Source organism: Nicotiana tabacum, chromosome 10, assembly GCF_000715075.1.
Source record: "Nicotiana tabacum cultivar K326 chromosome 10, ASM71507v2, whole genome shotgun sequence".
Classification (NCBI taxonomy): domain Eukaryota; kingdom Viridiplantae; phylum Streptophyta; class Magnoliopsida; order Solanales; family Solanaceae; genus Nicotiana; species Nicotiana tabacum.
Window position 1 is genome coordinate 131844628 of NC_134089.1, and position 19531 is coordinate 131864158.

At 34.5% G+C, this 19531-nt stretch overlaps 2 protein-coding genes across 2 annotated transcripts; both read right to left on the minus strand.

Annotated features, from left to right (window-relative positions):
• Nucleotides 1–10301: 10301 nt before the first annotated feature.
• LOC142165386 (uncharacterized) lies at nt 10302–13157 on the minus strand. Its single transcript, XM_075223952.1, has 5 exons — nt 12812–13157; nt 12435–12639; nt 11735–12285; nt 10949–11559; nt 10302–10745 (listed from the first exon to the last, which is right to left on the minus strand). The coding sequence occupies exons 1-5, from the start codon at nt 13155–13157 to the stop codon at nt 10302–10304; spliced, it is 2157 nt and encodes a 718-aa protein (XP_075080053.1).
• A 2201-nt stretch (nt 13158–15358) lies between these two features.
• Nucleotides 15359–19162, minus strand: LOC107802271 (protein trichome birefringence-like 43). The gene is made up of 5 exons (XM_016625736.2): nt 18743–19162; nt 17793–17967; nt 17007–17185; nt 15837–15995; nt 15359–15725 (listed from the first exon to the last, which is right to left on the minus strand). The coding sequence occupies exons 1-5, from the start codon at nt 19039–19041 to the stop codon at nt 15431–15433; spliced, it is 1107 nt and encodes a 368-aa protein (XP_016481222.1). The 5' UTR covers nt 19042–19162; the 3' UTR covers nt 15359–15430.
• Nucleotides 19163–19531: the final 369 nt, after the last annotated feature.

The following is a 19531-nucleotide window of genomic DNA, read 5'->3' on the forward strand; positions in this document are numbered from 1 at the left end:
ACGTATCTCACATCCGGTGAGAATCAAACCCGCGTAGTTCGGGCAAATAAGCTATTTTTGAGAAGACCCTTTTCCATTTCTATTTTTTTTATTATTATTCTTTTTTCACAACAATCAAATAGACTATTATTTTTCATTCATAACAAACAAACAAATTAACGAAAAACATAAAACATTCCTTCTTTTTTGAGAAGGTGGGGTTGGACCCGATGAGGGTTGCCTACGTATCTCACATCCGGTGAGAATCAAACCCGCGTAGTTCGGGCAATCAAGGATAAGTAGATGAACTAACTTTTTTTGAATTTGAAAGAACTACTTTAAAAGAAGAAAGGAAGTATATTTTTTTATTTTTGATTGATTTTCTTTTTAAAAGAAACATTTCTAAGATATATTTTTGAATTTCATTTGCTTTTTTTTTATTATTCTGAAGAAGAAGAAGAAAATATTTTTTGGAATTTTACCTTTAATAAAAGAAATGCTTCTAAAATATTTTTTTTCTGAATTTTCTAAAGAAGAATCAAAATATTTTCGGATTTTTATTTATCTATTTTATCTTTTTTGAATTTTGAACTTTCTTTTGAATTTTTTTTTGGATTATATATATACTTATTTTTGGAACAAATAATAAAACTCTTTTTATTTTTATTTCTGGCATTTTCATAGACAAACAAAATAAAATAAAATAAAACATTTTTTTTTAAAAAAAAACAAACTCTTTTTCATTTTCATTTAATGGCAAAACAAACTATTTTCTTTAATATTTTTTAAAAAACAGACAGAACAATGGTGATTTTTTTTATTTTTCCTTTGCTTTTAATATAACAAACTAACAAGACATTTTTTCATTTTTAAAATTTCGGCAGAGTTTCGACTCTACTCGGACTTCTATGCTGTTATTTTCTCCTCTTTTTCACGATTTATTTTCAATCTGTGGAAAATAATGAAAATATACAAAATCTTTTTGAATTTTCATGCTTTGTTTTATTTGTAATTTTTTTTTATTATTATTTATTATTTCTTTAAAAAATGTGGCATGAGAGACATAACGATTTCCAAGACTTCTTGGATTCCGCAAATGCTCCCCATGCGCTTTTCCCAACATATGAAGCGTGGGGGACATATGGGAATTCCAAGACTTCTTGGATTCCACAAATTTTTCCCCATGTGTTTTCCCAAAAAGCAAGCGTGGGGGACATAGGGAATTCCAAGGCTTATTGGATTCCACAAATGTTCCCCATGCTTTGATTAAAATAACATCATGCTGGAAATGACCCAATGACCCATACGCCCTTGACTAAATACAACATGTAGCACATAGGATGCCGAAAGATTGTCTATTATTTTCAGGTTGCTTGTCCTAGACGGACCCAACCCCTGTGTTGAGTCCCCTAAGTCAAATGCACATGATGCAAATAAACGTTCCTACTAGGGATCCGGCATGTGGCTTTGTTATACTAGGTTCAGACCTGGGTGTTTGTTCTAGACCTGGCTTACCCGAGCGGACAGCTCGAGCCGAGGGGGGGCAGCGTACCGGGAATACAGAAGCTTCGCCGGCTTAGCAACTTGTCCGAACCTCGTTCTAAATTGGGATTTGACACTATACAGAAAAGAAGTCGTATGAAGTACACCCTTCTTCATGATTTAGAAGACTGAGAAAGGATATGGGTTTCGGCACAGTTTATATACAATTCACATAATATCAAAGCGGTAAAAGCAACATTTAGCACATTAGGCTCAAAACATGTAAAAAATCAGATAAAGCCAAATATAACAATTTATCTAAGCTCGAATTTCTAACCCTGAACCAGTGGTTCTGGGTTTATCCCCAGCGGAGTCGCCAGAGCTGTCACACCTCCTTTTTCCGCGCCCGCGGCGCAGGGGGAGTTTTTTCCAATTAAAGGACAATCGAAACGGGATTTGTTTATTTATTTCAGAGTCGCCACTTGGGAGATTTAGGGTGTCCCAAGTCACCAATTTTAATCCCGAATCGAGGAAAATAATGACTCTATATTATAGTCTGCGTACCAGAAATCCGGATAAGGAATTCTGTTAACCCGGGAGAAGGTGTTAGGCATTCCCGAGTCCCGTGGTTCTAGCACGGTCGCTCAATTGTTATATTCGGCTGGATTATCTGATTTTATACAAGTATGAACTTATGTGCAAATTTTGACTTTTAACCGCTTTATTATTATTATTTTTACAAGAATGTGAACATCGCTTAAAACACGTCTTTGGACTGCGTCACATGAAATGCACCCACAATCCGGAACGCATTTTATTTGATGTTTTGAGATTTGGATTTGGGTCGCATGAAATGCACACCCGAGCTTAAGAAAGTAAATTATTAAGCACGCGCCTAAAGAGACTATCGCGTTATTATTTTGGGAAGGCCACGAAATTCACTAAGCGGCCCTCCTGAATTCTAAGTAATTTTAAAACAAGTATTTACTGAGGGCCCCGTAATTTGTATTTTTATTCGGCGAGGCTCATCTCATCCTTATTTTTTAAAGGAATTTGCAACGTCATGGAAATGCATCTCGTACCGCGTCACAGTCAATGTACCCGTGATTAGAGACACATTTCGATTCCGTTGAGATTTGGATTTGGGTCACATAAATGTGCACCCGAGTTTAGGGAGATAACATTATTAAAGGCGCGCCTAAAGCAACTAGCGCATTATTATTTTTTGGTAGGGCCGTGAAATTTGCTAAACGGCCCGTCCCGGAATCTAAGTATTTAATACATATATTTTGTGAGGGCCCCGCAATCTGTACATTTTTTCCGGCGAGGCTCGTCTCATTTTATTTATTTTTATTATTATTTTTTATTCATTTTTTTTATATAATTATTTATTTATTTTTAAAGGATGCCATTTCTACGCCTTTAACAATACTAAAACTTACGGCCTCTGTACAACTAAAATCTCATAACTTGTCAAGATTTAATAAAAGAAGTTAGGCGAATGAGTGTTTCGGGCGTAGTAACAACAAGTACTAATATTAATTTTGTCCAAATAAACTAAGACAATGAAGGGACGAGCGAATGAACGTCAAACTGTGTCTTAGGACTACTAATACAACTAAATCAAACGACATCAAGTAAACAATAATAACATAACCCAGAAATGAACTAAAATGCATACGGTGAAACATGGGCAGAAAATTATCATATCAATCGATATATTGCAACTTCGAACATTGAACGTAAAATTTCTTTATCTAATACAGTGAGGCTTACTAACCTGAACAGACAGAAACGAATAGAACTAGGGACCAAACCTCTACATCGACTTCAACGGACGGACTCGACGCGCCGGACCTCGACGAACAAAGACGACCTCAACGGACTACACGACAACAGTGAAAGAACAACGATAACATCAGCTGAAGCAGTGGTGGTCGCGTTTGGACGGTGGGGTTGCGGGCAGTGGTTGACAGGCCTGTTTGGTGGTGGTTTTTGTTGGTTCCACAGGTGGTTTTTAGGCGATGGGGGAGGTGGCAGACTGGTGGTTTTCGGACGTGAGGCTGGTGAAGCTGGGACGGGCAGCGTTGGTGGTCGACGTACGGACTGGGATGACGAACAGCTGAGGTCGTCGGGGTGCAGCGATGGAGGGAGTTTAGTGGTCGTCCATGGTGGTTTTGGGCAGTGACGTTTGGGTGCGACGGAGGGGAGGTGGTTATGGTCGTTTGAACCGTTGACGGAGGTGGAGGGAGCTGGTGGTGATTGGTCGACGCTGGGGAAGGTGACGAAGCAGCGAGCAGCAGCTCGGCGGAGCTGGTACGTGGGGGGTTTACCGGTGGTTTTGGACGCGAGGATTTTGGGGTCGTTGGTTGGACAGGGACGACGAGGGAGTCGGGGAGCTGGTTGTTTGGACGTGGTGTTTATGGAGGAGGGAGAAGGTGGCGAACAGTGGTGACGAGGGGGTGTTCGAGTGTGGGGGTGTTGGTCCGGTGCTCGGGGAAGGGAGGTCCGACTGGTTGGGGGTGATGGTTATGGCGTGGAGGTGACGGGGATGCGACGGGGTGGTTTTGACGATGGTGGGGCTGGTGGTTATTTCGGAGAGGGAGCTGGGGAAGGTGACGGGGGAGGTCTTTGGGTTTTCGACGCTGGGGGGAGTCCGGATCTTCTTTGTAGGGTTTTTTTTGTTTCGTTTCCTCAAAGAAGACGGAGGAACAGTGGTCCTTTTCCTCCAAATTTTCAAAAGTCCCCCTCAAAATGTGTTTGTCCGTGTTTTTGTAATACAATGCCCATGAAAATGAGCCCCACGCGTGGTGGGGTTCGAGGCATATGTCCCCCACGCGTGGTGGGGTTCCCCACGTGTCCTGGACACGGTTTATTATGGGCTAGGTCCGAAAATTAGGCCTAAAACCGGGTAGTTTGAACCCGAATATTATTCTTTTGCCCGAACCCGAGAAATAGGAACACGTTGCTTAACTAGTCCTATGTAAGCAAAATAACTACCGAAAATAAGACTAGTATTTAACAAAACTATATCCTTTTTTTAAAATATTTCTAAGGTTTTAAAATAGCTACAAAATATTAATAAAACTACTTTTGTAATTTTCGTAAATATTTTTTTTTGTATTTTTCAAAGTTAAAATAACTATAAACTATTAATAAAACTATTTTTTGTAATTTCCGTTTTTTAAGTATTAAGATAAAATATGAAGTAATATTTTTTTGTATTTTTCAAAGTTAAAATGACTATAGAATATTAATAAAACTATTTTGTTTGTAATTTTCGTTCTTTAATAAAGACAAAAATATGAAGTAATATTTTTTGTATTTTCAAATTATAATGACTGCAAACATTAATAGAACTATATTTTTTGTAATTTTCGAATTTATATAAAGTACCAAAATAAAGTACAATTTTTGTATTTTTCAAGTTTATGAGAGATACATAAACTAAAATTTATATATGTATTTTTGTGATTTTTATTTTGCGAGAAAAATGAAGTAAAAATAGTTAAAATAGCTATACTAGACCCAGTTTCACATATTCATGCTAAAAATGTGAAAATTCTCGGGGAGGGTCAAAAATCACGTGCTTACAGTTGATGTGTAGTCTGATGGTTAAATTGTAGATATGTTATTTTTTATTGTAGTCTGTATAGCTCATATATTTAACTTCATTCTAACTACAGTTAATCTACATTTATGTGACATACTTGAAGTAACTGTTACATCCAGTAGATAATGTTTACACGTGCATTGTTCTTCTGTTATTGTTTTGTAGTTATAGGTGTGGGTAGGCTATTCTTCTTCTAGTTATATTTTGTATTTGTCATGTAGTTATATGTAGATTACTGTTTCCTTTTTATGCAAACTACTAATGTTCATTAATTTTATATTTTCTACAGAATGGACCTTACTTTGCACAACAAAATGTTGATTATGGTGTGCTTAGATTCCACAGTTTGTGTGATCCTAGCATACCTAGCCAGATACAAGGTTTACTCTCTCCGAATGCTTTAAGGGTTTTCAGAAAAACTTGTTGTGGTTACTTATTAGGTCTCCCCAAAATCTGTATGCAAAACCAATCACTTCATCTTCTGATGAAGTATGAATTGACAAAGTCTACTGACTCATATTTTTCAGTACTATTTAAGGGTGAAAAATTGAATTTTTCCTTGAGAGAATTTGGTTTGATAACTGGTCTTAATTGTGTGAATAAGTTTTCAGACTATGGTTACACTTCCACCTATGTTAGCCCTTTAATGAATACATATTTTCCGAACAAAGAAAGGGTTGAGAAATGGCATTTGAAAAATGTAGTGACTAATAAAGCATGGGCAAACGATGTGGATGCGGTGAAGTTGTGCATTCTTTATATGTTGGAATTTTTTGTTTGTCCTTCTGATAAAGACCATGTGACTTTCATAGACAAGTTTATGTTCTTTCTAATAGAGTCTGGTAATTTTGAGTCATACCCATGGGGTATCAAATCCTTCAAGCAGGTTATTGAATCTGTCCGACATTGTCTTAATCCCCATGTACATTCTTATCTGATACGGGGATGCTCATTAGCCTTGCAAGTGTGGCTATATGAGTGTTGCTCGTCCGTCAGCACCGAGCTTGCTACGAGATGTTCTGAATCTATACCTCGCATTTTAAGATGGTCAGCTACAAAGGGGCAGATTTGGTTAACTGCAATTGAAGAGAAGATGATCAAGCCTGAGTGGATCAAGGTATTTTTTTCCACTTTTGTATGATGCTACAATTACATTCATAATAACTACATTGAATCTACATTTTTTTGTCACTTGAATTAACTGTTATTTTCATCATTCAGTTCACAAACATGATTGAATCTGGAGAAGAGCTTGGAGTGTTTAATCTGCCAGACAAGATTCAATATGAAGATGAACATGGTGCTCAACCATCACATGTTCCAACTGCTGCTTCTCCATCATTTGAACCCAAATATACAGATTGTCAAGAGGACATTGAATCTGTCAGTAGCAAGCTCATGAAGTTGGAAAAGGGGATTGTGCAGGTATTATGAATAACTACAATATATTGACATAATTTGCTACATTTTGACTTCATTACATAACAATTATAGTATGTTATACATTGTAGTTAATTTGTGGTATAAATCTATAACAATTATAGTTTGTTGAATTGTAGTGTAACTGTAGCAGTTAGAATAAGATTACCAACTAATTATATATTTAATTTTTAGGTTGATGTAAAGTTAGATGCCTATAGGAAGGATGTTTTTGAGGAACTCTCAAGCCTTCGAGAGTTCATAGATCAATCTTTGAAGGGTGTTATGAATGTGATAAACAAGAGGTTTGATTTGGACGAGTCAAAGGTAAGAATTTACATATAATTTTGTACTAAGACTAATTAAGACATATGAATAAAGTAGTCTCAAATATTCCCCAAAATTGTAGTTTGCTGGTAGTTCAACAAAAAATAATTACCAACATCAAGGAGAGAACAACCAGCAATTCCAGTTCAATGCTGGTGATCAACTGCATGGAAGCACAAGCAATACAAGTATCTACAAAATTCCTGCATACATATCTACAAATTTCAAGACAACATTATTTAATTATACTAATCATTTTTTTACTATGTGTTACAGCTACAATTTCTCCAGAACATTTTCAACCACGTGTTGAATATATCCTGACTTCCAAGAAATAGCTGAGGCATATAAAGCAGGTATAGAACCATTCCTTCATTACAATAAGGTTTTTATGCAAAATTTTAATAATTTACACCTTAACTACATATTCCTACATATATCTACAATTCTCATTCCCAATTATTCATTCAAGCTGATGTTTCAGCAGAACATCTACAAGGAAATATTGAAGAAGAACCAGTAATTGATGAAGTGGCTGAGGCACAACAAGCAGGTAATATATTCTCTATATTCTCTATAACTCCATAATATTGTTCATATCTACATAGATCTACACTTATCTACAGAAGGTGAAGTTCCACAGTCGCCAATTCACGGTGTGACTGTGACTGAAGTTGTTCCTGAAGGCATTGATAAAAAAGTTGTTCCTGAAGGCATTGAAAACAAAGGTTTGACATTGGATGACTTTGAGCTTCCAGAAAACTTATCACAGTTGGTCATGTATGGCGAGCCCATACGAGATGAATCAACCCCTGTTCATCCCGGTAGAACCAGGCAACTGGGAAAACATGCACGATCACCTTTCACATCTTTGTATAGTTCTGGAGGCAGCACATCTGTTGGACCTAAATTTTTTTACCTCAAGCACCCCTTCACAAGTGTCATAGGTGAAAATGTAGATCCTGAATTGACAGAAAGGTTCACCAACTGGTTATACATTCGTAGTGATAAAGTATCTAGGAGGTATGAATGCTTCATTTTACACTGTCTGTTCACCATTTTTATACTTTAAAATTGTAATTCATTTTGTCAATTTTTTGTATTTGATCATCTTTTTTTGTTATTACAGGAGGAAATATTACTTTTCCAAGAAGGATAACCAAATCAAGCCTTGGTTGGATTTTGGTTGTGAAAAGATTGATAAGAAGGACTGGTTTTATGACCTTGTTCACCCCGGACAAGTCATCAATAACACAGTAAGTATAAAGAACATAATCATTCACAATATCTGTTTTGTCTTCAGCTGTATAGTGTAATTGTAGTTTATTTTTCAGCTATGATGTGTAATTGTAGTAATATTGTAGACAACATATATATGTTACTATATTTATGTCTCAGCTGTGAAATTTTGCTTTTTATGGACCTTATGTATCATATGTGATGATGATTGTATGTACAAACTGGAATTTTGGTACTTTTGACTGACTTGGAATCTCCGTGTACCACAACTGTAGTTACCTTGTAGTAATATTGTAGAGCTTGTGATTGTGCCTATTAATATTAACTGTAGGTTGAACTTGCTGATTATTGGGAGCTTAAGTTAGGTGGTATGTTTCATTTGTTCCTCTGTATAGTGAATAAATGTAGACAGTGCATAAATATAGTTAATGTGTAGTTGTTTTGTAGTCTGATGGGTCAATTGTACATATAGTACTTCTTCACTATGGTTCATACAAACTACAATTAAATTACATTTTGTGAGGAACTTGGACTAACTGTTATATTTCTGTAGTTATAGTGTAGCTAATTTGCAGCAATCTATTAGAGTTTTTAATAAATTCAAATTGTAGTTAATCTGTAGCTGTCTTGTAGACAAGTGTGGTTACACCGTACCTTATTGTATATGTTTATTCTATTTTGGCAGCACATTGATGTTATTATGTATTATCTGCGAAAAAGAGGCAAATATGGCCCCAACAATAATACTAGGTTCACAACCACGGATTGCTTGTTCAAGACAAAGATTGAAAGAATCTATGACAAGTTCATAAGTTCTCCGCCGGAACAAAGGTATTCGGTTGTTAAACCCGAGGATGATGTTGGAGAATATATTCTTGGGTACAGAATTCTTGCTAATGTTGCCTGGGATCTTGTTGACTATATGCTCATGCCTGTGAACCTTGTAGAGAACTTCCATTGGTTGTTGCTAGTTTTTGACATAAAGGACAGACAACTTTATGTTTATGATTCCATGGTGAGAGCAAACCGTCATAAAACAGTTGAGACATTGGTTGACAAGTTTTCAATCATTATCCCTCTGTATTTGTCATGCACTGGTTTCTATGGTAAACGTAAAGACATTAACTTCAAGAGCACAAAGGCATACATCGAAAAACCAGTTACGGACCCTCTCGACATACAATGGATGGTTGCTGAGATTCCACAACAAAAGGAAGGCTCAGTGTAAAAAAATAATCTCCCTTTCTATATGTTTAATTTTTTTATTTTAATCATTTGTTATATAATGAAAAATTCTCATCTTATGCAGCGATTGTGGTGTATTTGTGGCTGCATTTGCGGAGTATGTTAGCCTTGGAGATTTGGCAATCCCAAAGGAAGATCTTTCTGATATTGACCAACACCGTAGACGCTATGGAGCTCTACTGTGGGACTATGCAACAAAGAAGCAAGAAGATGGGTCAATCAGTGAGAGTGAGGTTACTGGCAGGCTAGCAAGGAGGAAGGGTGCTCCGGCAAAAAACGAGAGGACTAGAGTGCAACGAAAGAAGAAATAGACTATTGTGTTCCTAGTTTGGTCTGTGAAATTTGGTAGTTGAATTGGAAAACAATGTAGGAAATATATCGTTTTGATTTTCTACAACACTTTTTGTTGATTACATTATACTCGAGTACTCTGATTACATTTTTACAGCAACAGCTTTGTCTTACAATTTGACTTTAATCTTCAAGTTATTTTTATAAATACCTTCAAGTGCCAAGTAATATCTGTATATAACTGTCATTTGTTACACAGCAGAAAGATAAAATAAATACAGGAATCATATAAATAATTTAGCCATCTTTTATCAACAAGGTTTATCAAAAAAAATCAATTTATCTACATTTAAACTACGTCAAACTATATTTTAACTACAACTCCTCTACATATGAATAACAGGACTACAGTTCTAACACAGTTAAACTACATATTCACTACAATCTGGATACAATTTACGTTGAATGCATTCTTTATTAATATCAATTTTTTTGTATACAGTAAATATTAAAGTTTAACTATTTTATAAAAAAAAGACAACTTTAGATGCTTGACAGAATACATAAAAACATAAATAGTGCAGATACACAAATTGATGTTTATACTTCTTATTCATCTTCAAAAACTTAAACAATTACACAAGAAAATCCGATAATTTGAGCTCACTAACATTTATTTTGAATAACTATTCTAACTACATGATATTCATTTCTTTTTCGGCGCATTCTTGCAAGTTCTTTTGTTATGCCCTTCACCTCCACAATTACCACATGACACCTTGTATTTCTTTGACTTTATTTCATCAAATGTTTTATATCTTTCCTTGTGAGGTCTCCCTGGCTGCCTTTTATCTCCCGCCGGTGGCTTTACTACCTCATCCAAAATATGTTGTGGCACTTCCCATTTGCCTTCATCAGGAAGAGGATTTACTGGCATTTCATAGGTAAGCAGAAGGCTCTTCCTTATGTAATACGGAGAGCAATAGTTTTCGTATGGTTCATTCTTATGCCTTAATGCTGCCAAAGCATGCGCACATAGAAGTTCATCAAGTTGGAATTGTCCACAACTATATTTCTTGTTTTCTAGACATACAATGTACCGCTTCACACCATCTAACACAGTATGTATATGATCTGTTGAAGCCCTCACCTACAATTGAAGACCAAACAGAAATAATAATACATCAATCATTAAAATGGATTATCAACAATTTACCTACAAATCAGCAACAAATATATTACAGCTCATCTACAAACTATTATTACCGACAATTTGACTACAGTTTAACTACAATCTGGAAAAACTGCAGCTAGTACTTTTTTGATTCTACTGCACCAAAAAAAATATCTTACCCTTAGTTTCTGAGATAATGTACTGTTGTCTTCCAATTCTTTGTTGTATTTGTGACCAAGGTATGTGAAAGTACCCTTTGCCTTCGATAACTTTTCTTTTGTCCAACGTTCAAGAAGAGTCCTCATATACTCAAATAGATCAAATATTGGAAGCTCTCTTGCATCTTTTGTTACAGCATTCAACGACTCGGCAATGTTTGACGTCATAGTAAAAGTTCTATTTACCGTTGCATGTACTCTTGACCATCTATGATAGCCAATATCATATAGGTAAGACTTTACATGCAGGTCTACCTCTTCAATCTTCAACATCCTTTCATTAAATTCATCCATAGTGTATGACTGTGCTGTAGCAAAGTACAATTCATGTAATTGTAGATGTCCCTTCTTGAATTTTGACCTTATATTTGTCCATATATGCCACATGCAAGAGTAGTGTGCCAATCCCGGATAGACAACTGATGTTGCCTTCAGTATACTCTCATGCCTATCTGAAACAACACACATTGAAGGTCTTTCACCATATGCCTCCTTGAATTGCTCAAAGAACCACTTCCAAGACGCGTCGTTTTCAGAATCAACCACAGCATATGCCAAGGGAAAAATAGTACCTACATTTTTAAGACATAAAATATGATTAAATAACAACTACAATATATATTGAGAAATATAGACATGTTAACTACATTCTTTTATATAACTACAAAATAACTACAACATAACTACAATTTAACTGCATTTTAAAGACTGTCTACAAAATAAGTACAAAATTATTCCATTATTTACCTGCTGCATCCATGGTGCTTGCTGTCAGCATAATCCCCCTGTAGGCTGACTTTAAGAATGTCCCATCAACCACTACTACCGGCCTACAATGTTGCCAACCATTTATTGATGTACAAAGAGCAACAAATGCGTATAAGAAGCAATCATCTGCTGCCTTTTTCAATTTAACAACAAAACCAGGATAATTCTTCTCAAGAATATAAAAATATTTGGGTAATTTGTTGTATGAGTCATACGGATTCCCTCTCAAAAACTGTAAAGTTTTTTCCTTTGCTCTCCATGCTTGCATGTAGCTTAGGTTCAGTCCATGTTCGGATAACATGTCAGTTTGTATGTCCTTTGGTGTGTAAACAGTCTTAGGATCACAATACTTTGGAACGACCATGCTACCAAGTACTGCTGCAGTACGTTTGCGTTGTATGAATATTTCGTCCATTAGGCAGCATGTGTGTTGACGGCTGGAACTTCTTATCTTGAACATTGCTGAATCATTAATTGACGTTGCCTTGAAATGCCATTTACAGATTTCAGCAACACATATAAGCCAGTAGCTACAAAAGAAATACAATATTTACACAAATTTATAAAAAAACTACAATTAACTACAAACTGACTACAATTTAACTACAATTTATAAAACCCACCTATCTTCAATCATACACTGATTTTGCTGATATATTATCCACAAATAACTACATACCTTCTATGACTAGATCTTTTTACTCTGGACTGGAACTTGTGCATCACTGAATAATTCTTCATTGCAGCAGCTACTGTTTGCTTGTCCTGATAAACTTGTCCTTCTTCAATATATGTTTGCGTAGATTCAGTTATTATTTCACTTTCATATTCCTCTATAGCTGGTGAGGATGGAAATTCAAGTAAGTTTAGGGATCCAGACGAACCTGCAAACAATAAATTCATAAATGTAGTTTCTATGTAGATAATTTTGAAAGCAACATTGCTTTATCCTTTTCAGTACTATGTGAGCTTTGTAGTTTAATTATAGGTAATTGTAGTAATATTGTAGATAACATAGTAACATCATAACTCTCTGCAATGTCGAATCAAACATACCTGCACTGGTGCTTTCATTGTTGATTGTCAATTCCATATTGAAATCTCTTACGCTTATACATAAAGGATACGAACCTAAGTTTTTATTCTCCTTTTTGGTTTCCATGTAAGCACGAACCCCCATATAATTCCTAATCTCCATTGGAGGACAATTCTCGTTCACAATGTATTTGATTTCTATAATTTTATCCGATGTATCAATCGATAATTGTTCTGCAATTGTAGAACTGAGAATTCCGTAGTTTGCATTATCATCTACCACAATGGCATCAACTTCAAAATCTCTAAATCTACCATAGTTATCCCAATTACCATTCGATTTCAGCATTATTGGGATTTTTGACATGATTTCGTGTAGTTTATAGGAAAAAAGACGAAGAACAGATATAGTTTCTACAATTTGAGTACTGATATCGACGAAGAGCAATTTTGTACAATTTGAGACAAAGAACAGATATAGTCTCTCTTCAGTAATTGTACAATTTGATTGCGTTTTTTGTGAGATCTCTTTCTGTTGAGGAAGGAGAGAATTACGCAACTGGTGCCTTCATCAGTAAGAGAGATCTCCTTCAGTTTCAAAATTGGAATAAAATCCTTGACAGAATCACATCAGATTTGGTGCCTTCATTTTAGGGCTTTTTTAATGGCAAAATCTACCTATTTTTGGATTGGTATATAATTTGTAGTAAAAGTGTGGACTACATGGGTAAATAACAAATTATGAACATTTTTGGTAATAATGTTTGATATATGGTATAGATAGGTGAAAATCCCTTTGCATATATACCTATTTTTGGGCCTATGTGGAAGTTATACATTGCATAAAAATTTACAAGATTTACAAAATTTACAATTCGGAATCAAAAGTAGTTTTATCTTTTTAATGCAATTTCAAAAAATTCAAATCTTAAGTAGTTCAATCTCTTTAATGTAACTTTAGAAATTAAATCTTAATTTCTTTTATCTTTCAAATGCAACTTCAAAAATTCAAATCCGAAGTAGTTTCAAGCTCTTCAATGCAACTTCAAAAATCAAATCTTAAGTTCTTCTATATTTCAATGCAACTTTAGAAATTTTAAATCTTAAGTAGTTCAATCTCTTCGATGCAACTTCAGATTTCGAATCTTAAGTTCTGAAACATAACTTTGTTCGTCGAATTTTAACAAGAGGATTTAACTCAAATAGCCGTCTACCTAATTTCTTAAATGAAAAATAGCTGGTAAGTATAATATATGTCTAATTCATATATAATATATGTATAATCAACTAATTCATATATAATTTATGTATATCGGCTAGAAAATGTAAACATTGAATCTGGCAGGCTATTTGTGTAACAATCCCTTTTAACAATACAAACATACGATTCAACACCCAAATATACTCCAAATGAGCTCAAGTTTGAAACATAACTTTCAAATATCATAAAGAACAAACCTTAATCATCAAATTACCAAATAACAATAAATCTAACATTAAGCAGAAGAAGAAGAAGAAGAACCCTAAGTACAACTTGCAATGGTATTTTGCCAAAAGGCTCCTGGATATATAGAACATGAATACAAAAAAGAAGAAAGCAATACAACTTGCAATATATATATATATATATCTGAAATTATCCAAACTAGGTATCAGTTAAACTTTTATTTAAAAAGTGGGTACAGGTTAAATAGAGGTGACCAAATCAGGTGCATTGTTAAATTTTTACATGTGTGCTAAATATTATATGGAGAATTGTACAAGTAGGAACATTTAGTGCCACCATTTAAATTTTAACTTTATTAAGAAAAAATTTAGAATATAGCCCTGTTGTCAGAATTTTAAAGCACCGATGTCAGAATTTAAAAGCAGGAATTTTAAAGTATAATGTCAGATTTTAACGCATGCTGCTAAAATTTTGAACCATGCTACCAGAATTTTAAAGTATACTACCAAAATTTTGAAGCATACTGACAGAATTTTGCTAGAACTAAATACTGGCTACATGTTTCAAAATTCTGGCCACGAACTTTAAAATTTCGACGCAAGGTTATTTTACTAAAACTTTTCTTAATAAAGTCAAAATACAAAATCTCGGTAGATAAGAGTTTAATGATTGGCAAAACTTACATTGCCACTAGTCCTGGCGGATAGTCATGAGTTACTTTGAGATTCTTGGTGTTTTTATTTTTTTATTTTTTTGTGGGGGGGGGGGGGGGGGGGTAAGATCGTCCAAAATTGATTGAAAAAACATATCACCATCTCCTTACATGGTTCTGAATAATTACTTCATGAGATTGTTTTAAGATTGAGTTATGCTTAAAGTTCATTTTTTTTGTCATAAACAAAGCAATCCAAAAGCCCAAGATTGTTGAAATAAAAAAAGAATGACAATTATTTACTTGTCAAATAAATGGAAAAATTTAAAAGAGCAAAATATCATTATTAAACGATTAAACCGAATGGAAGTGCACATTTCTTCGAGCTCGCTCAAGTAATCAAATGAACAAATATTATTGAAATTCGACCACAATTACCAACACTATTAGATAGTAAGTTCGTACAATATAAATTTGTATTATAATTTTGATATAATTCTTTCAAATATTTTCTGAGTTCCTCAGTATAACAATTATCAATTTACATGAGATTAGCATAAAGAAGTTGATTCCAAGTATCAGGAACACCAGGAAGACACCAATGTGTACAATCCATGCCTTTATACCTAGGGCTTCCATAAATAGAAGGATGACCATCCACTCTATATTGTGACAATTTGCTTATACTCAACAAATGAACTGGCTTTCCTGTTTTTCCCAACACTTGGTCCAATAGCATGTTTGCTTGAACTTTACTTCCATATATTAGTTTTTTCATGGGTTTCTTTTCTCCCCAACATTGCATTTGTTTGGTCTTCCTCCCCCATTCTGTGGCACTGTTAATTAATGTAACATTTATTAGACAAGGAAAAACATTAGGATGTATTACTCTAATGGAAGTTGGAGATTCTTATTTGATTCTGTTAAATAATAAAAAAAAAACTTACTTGCTGTGATCAGGGGAAATACCCTGGAAGAAGACTTGAACTTTCTTGAAATTAATGTTGCTGGAAACCCATCTACCCCATGTTACCAATGCTTTTTCATAAGCTTTTAAACGATCCATATCTTTGCGCATGTATTTCCCATCTTGAATCACATCCCATCTGCAAAATAATTAGTACCAATTTTAGTATCTAATATTGAAACAATAACATACTCAATACAATTTCACAAATAGGATATAAGAAAAGTAGTATGTACATGGACCTACCTGAGAAGGTAGAGAAGCTAGTATCTAATATAGTCCACTAAAAATATTTCTTGTTAGTACTCATCCGAAAAGGATTATAGGTTCATATACAAAGTTAATCATATAAATTTTGCTGTGAACTCGCAACTCGCAAATTTGCGGGGACTCTCCAAAATGTAGCTGCACCCGTATCGGATCCTTTAATGATGCATTACTTTTGGAGGATCTAACACGTATCCGGCCACATTTTCGGAGAGTCCGAGCAACATAGAAATCGATTACTTCTATTTACATAAAATTGCATATTTTAATATTACATACATATAAAATACTACTATAAATTTTTTTTAAAAAAAATTATTAAAAATATTTAATGAATGTTTAAAATCGTATTCTCTCCATTCCGATGACAATGAAGGGGTTCTTCAAAGTACATCTGTCAATCATGTAAATTTCGGATGCAATTCAGACCAAAAAAAAAAGGGAGGGGCAGCTTGGTGCATGAATTATCCCGCATTTACTCAAGGTTCGGGTTGCATCTTAAGGGATGTGATGTAGATAGTCTACTTTGATGCAAGTATCAGTGATTGATTCCGCGGCTCTAACCCGTACAGTTCAGACATCAATTTTGTTATTTTCTAAAGAGAAAACTTATGCATTTAGAAACTACATTTAATTACTATAAGTATCAAGAGATCAATTAGCCAAAGTAAAAAGCTGTTTGATTCCCTAGCTAATAATAATGGTGTTGTCAAATGGAACATAAGAAATAACAAAAAGTTATTGCCTTATGAAATAATAATAATAATAATAATAATAATAATAATAATAATAATAATAATAATAATAATAATAATAATAATAATAATAATAATAATAATAATAATGTCAAACGAGTATTAATAACGAGAATTATATAACTCACGGTTGTTTTCTTCCAGTGTGAAGCCACCAATGCCAAGTATCAAAGATCAAGATGTCATAACACACCCAGAACTTTGAAGACCCTGCAACCGAGTCCAGCTTTAGCACTCTTTTTGATTTCATCTTCACTATGTCAACCAGCAGCGCATTTCTCACGTAACTCACTGTCACTTGCTTCGACTAAATTCAATCAACCATTAAAATGGAGAGATTTTTATCAATTATAATATATTTGACACTAACAATATTGAAAGCCAAATGTTAGGGAGAAAAAAAGAGAGGATGGATGAATCCAAAGGCCAAACTAGAGCCAAAGGCGGACCAAGGATTTGACGGTCATGGGGGCATCGTTACATTCAACATAAATTTATCATTGCTCATAAAGATTGGTACGATGGCCTTGACTATTTCTGGAAGACATTTGCAAGTATATATGGTAAGGCTAGAAACAGCCTCTTGAAAAAATGTAGGGTAAGACTGCATACAATAGACCCTTGTGGTCCAGCCCTTTACCAAATCCCACACTAATAGGAGCTTAGTGTACCGAACTGCCTTTTATTAACAAGTACATATGAAATTTTTACCGAAGTTTCCAGGTGCCGATAACTCCTCTCTCAATCATGTAAGTCCGTCTCTGACTAGAGCGGATAAGTCGGTTAAGTAAAACCACTACTTTTGGCTCGGTTCACTTATATATACTAAAAGAGTTAAAAATATGTATATATAATAGATCACATCTATTTCGAACAGTTAGACTCTAAATTCTTAATTCGCCTTGATTACTTACGGGTATAGAAAAAGTTGACATGAGAGCTCCATTTCTGGTGACATTGTAATATGCACGAGGGAAGGCCGAATGAAGCATGCAAGCCAAGGATTGCCATTGATTCAAGCTCAATGAATCTCCCACGAACAGCACCTTCTTATTTTTAATTCTTCTCACGAAATCCTTTCCATCCCACCTACGTAGTATCCAAAAACCCAAGATAACTATAATAAATGATACTTCACGAGATCACAAGATTAAATAATCTTCCATTCATTTAATACTCAACGCGGGAGTACAGCATGTACTTGTCAGATTAATATTCATCAAGTTTACAAATGACAAGAAACTATATTACTAAGAAAGCAACCTTTTGTTTAGTCATTTGCTTCTCGAATTTCAATCACACATTTCATACAAAAATACCTAAATGGCAAAAGACACAATGCACGAAAACTAATACTCCTATTATCGAGCAAAACCTGTCCACCCTAGATTAACGAATATTTACAAAGCACGACATAATAGACGAGACAAACTTTGCCATGGTCCTAAGTTCTCCGAATTTTCTTTTTTAAGCTAAAAATTTGAAGTTCTAAAACCACAAAGTTTTCTTCCCGCCGCCCCAAAATTTCTTCTCTTTGTCTAGAAAATAATACTAATGCAATAATTAATTACTCTTTCCTTGGCCGGGAAAAATGAATTACAACAGCTTATCTCTATTGATTCATTTTTAAATTGTACTAATAGGATGCTCAAACATTTAGGAGATGATAAACATTTGTGTTGTCCGACGTTTCAAAAGAGACGTACAGAAATAGAGCTGAATAAGTAGATGATCTAAGAAGGCAAAAAAATGTACTCCCTCCCTCCTTAATTGTCTACTATATACAAAAAAAAATACATTTTATCTATTTCTATGATGTTTGGATTTTTCTAAACAAAGAGAAATCAAAAGATAGGCTTATTACCTGGTCAAGTCACAGTTCCGCGGTTGCCATCTATACTTGAGATATTCTTTATCTGGTCTGCCATTCCTTACACAATCAAACTGCTGCAAAAGGAATGGACAATCTTTTGCACTATAGAGTGGGTACTTATAATCTAAAACCCATCTTCCATCATAAATATCGCATTGTGCAGCCAAATTTTTAGGTGGCGGCTTCTTTTGCTTGGCTTCTGCTATATCAACGTTATTGCTAATTAAGCAAATAATGTTGATTATCACTAATGCTTTCACAAACCAAGGGAAAATCACACAACCTTTCATGTTAGAAGTGAAGGGCAGATGATAGAGAAGAAAAAAGAAGCATAAGGTCAAGTTACTGCAGGTAATGGTGGAGGATTTAATGTGTGAGATTTATGAACAAAAGGAGATAATAATTAATTAATGAGCGAGCCAGACAGCGAAAATAAGAAAGATAAGGGAGATTTAATGAGGAATTAAGGAGAGTGTGGTTTATGCGTGTAGGCAGTATGCATCACGTTCATTAAATGCGGAATATTGGGAGTAAAATTGGCGGTTTAATTTGCTTTTTCCCTAACTGTAAAACGACGTTCATAATCCTAATTCCGGAGACTATGTTCAACAATTCATACTGACTAATTACATGTATATGGTGGAAAAAATCTAATTACATGTATAGATACGCAGCATGTTTAATTTCTCAAAATCATGACTAGTTATGGTAAAAGGAATATAGAGAAAATAAAAAATAGATAATATATTAAGTTAAATCTATTGACTGAATGGATATAAC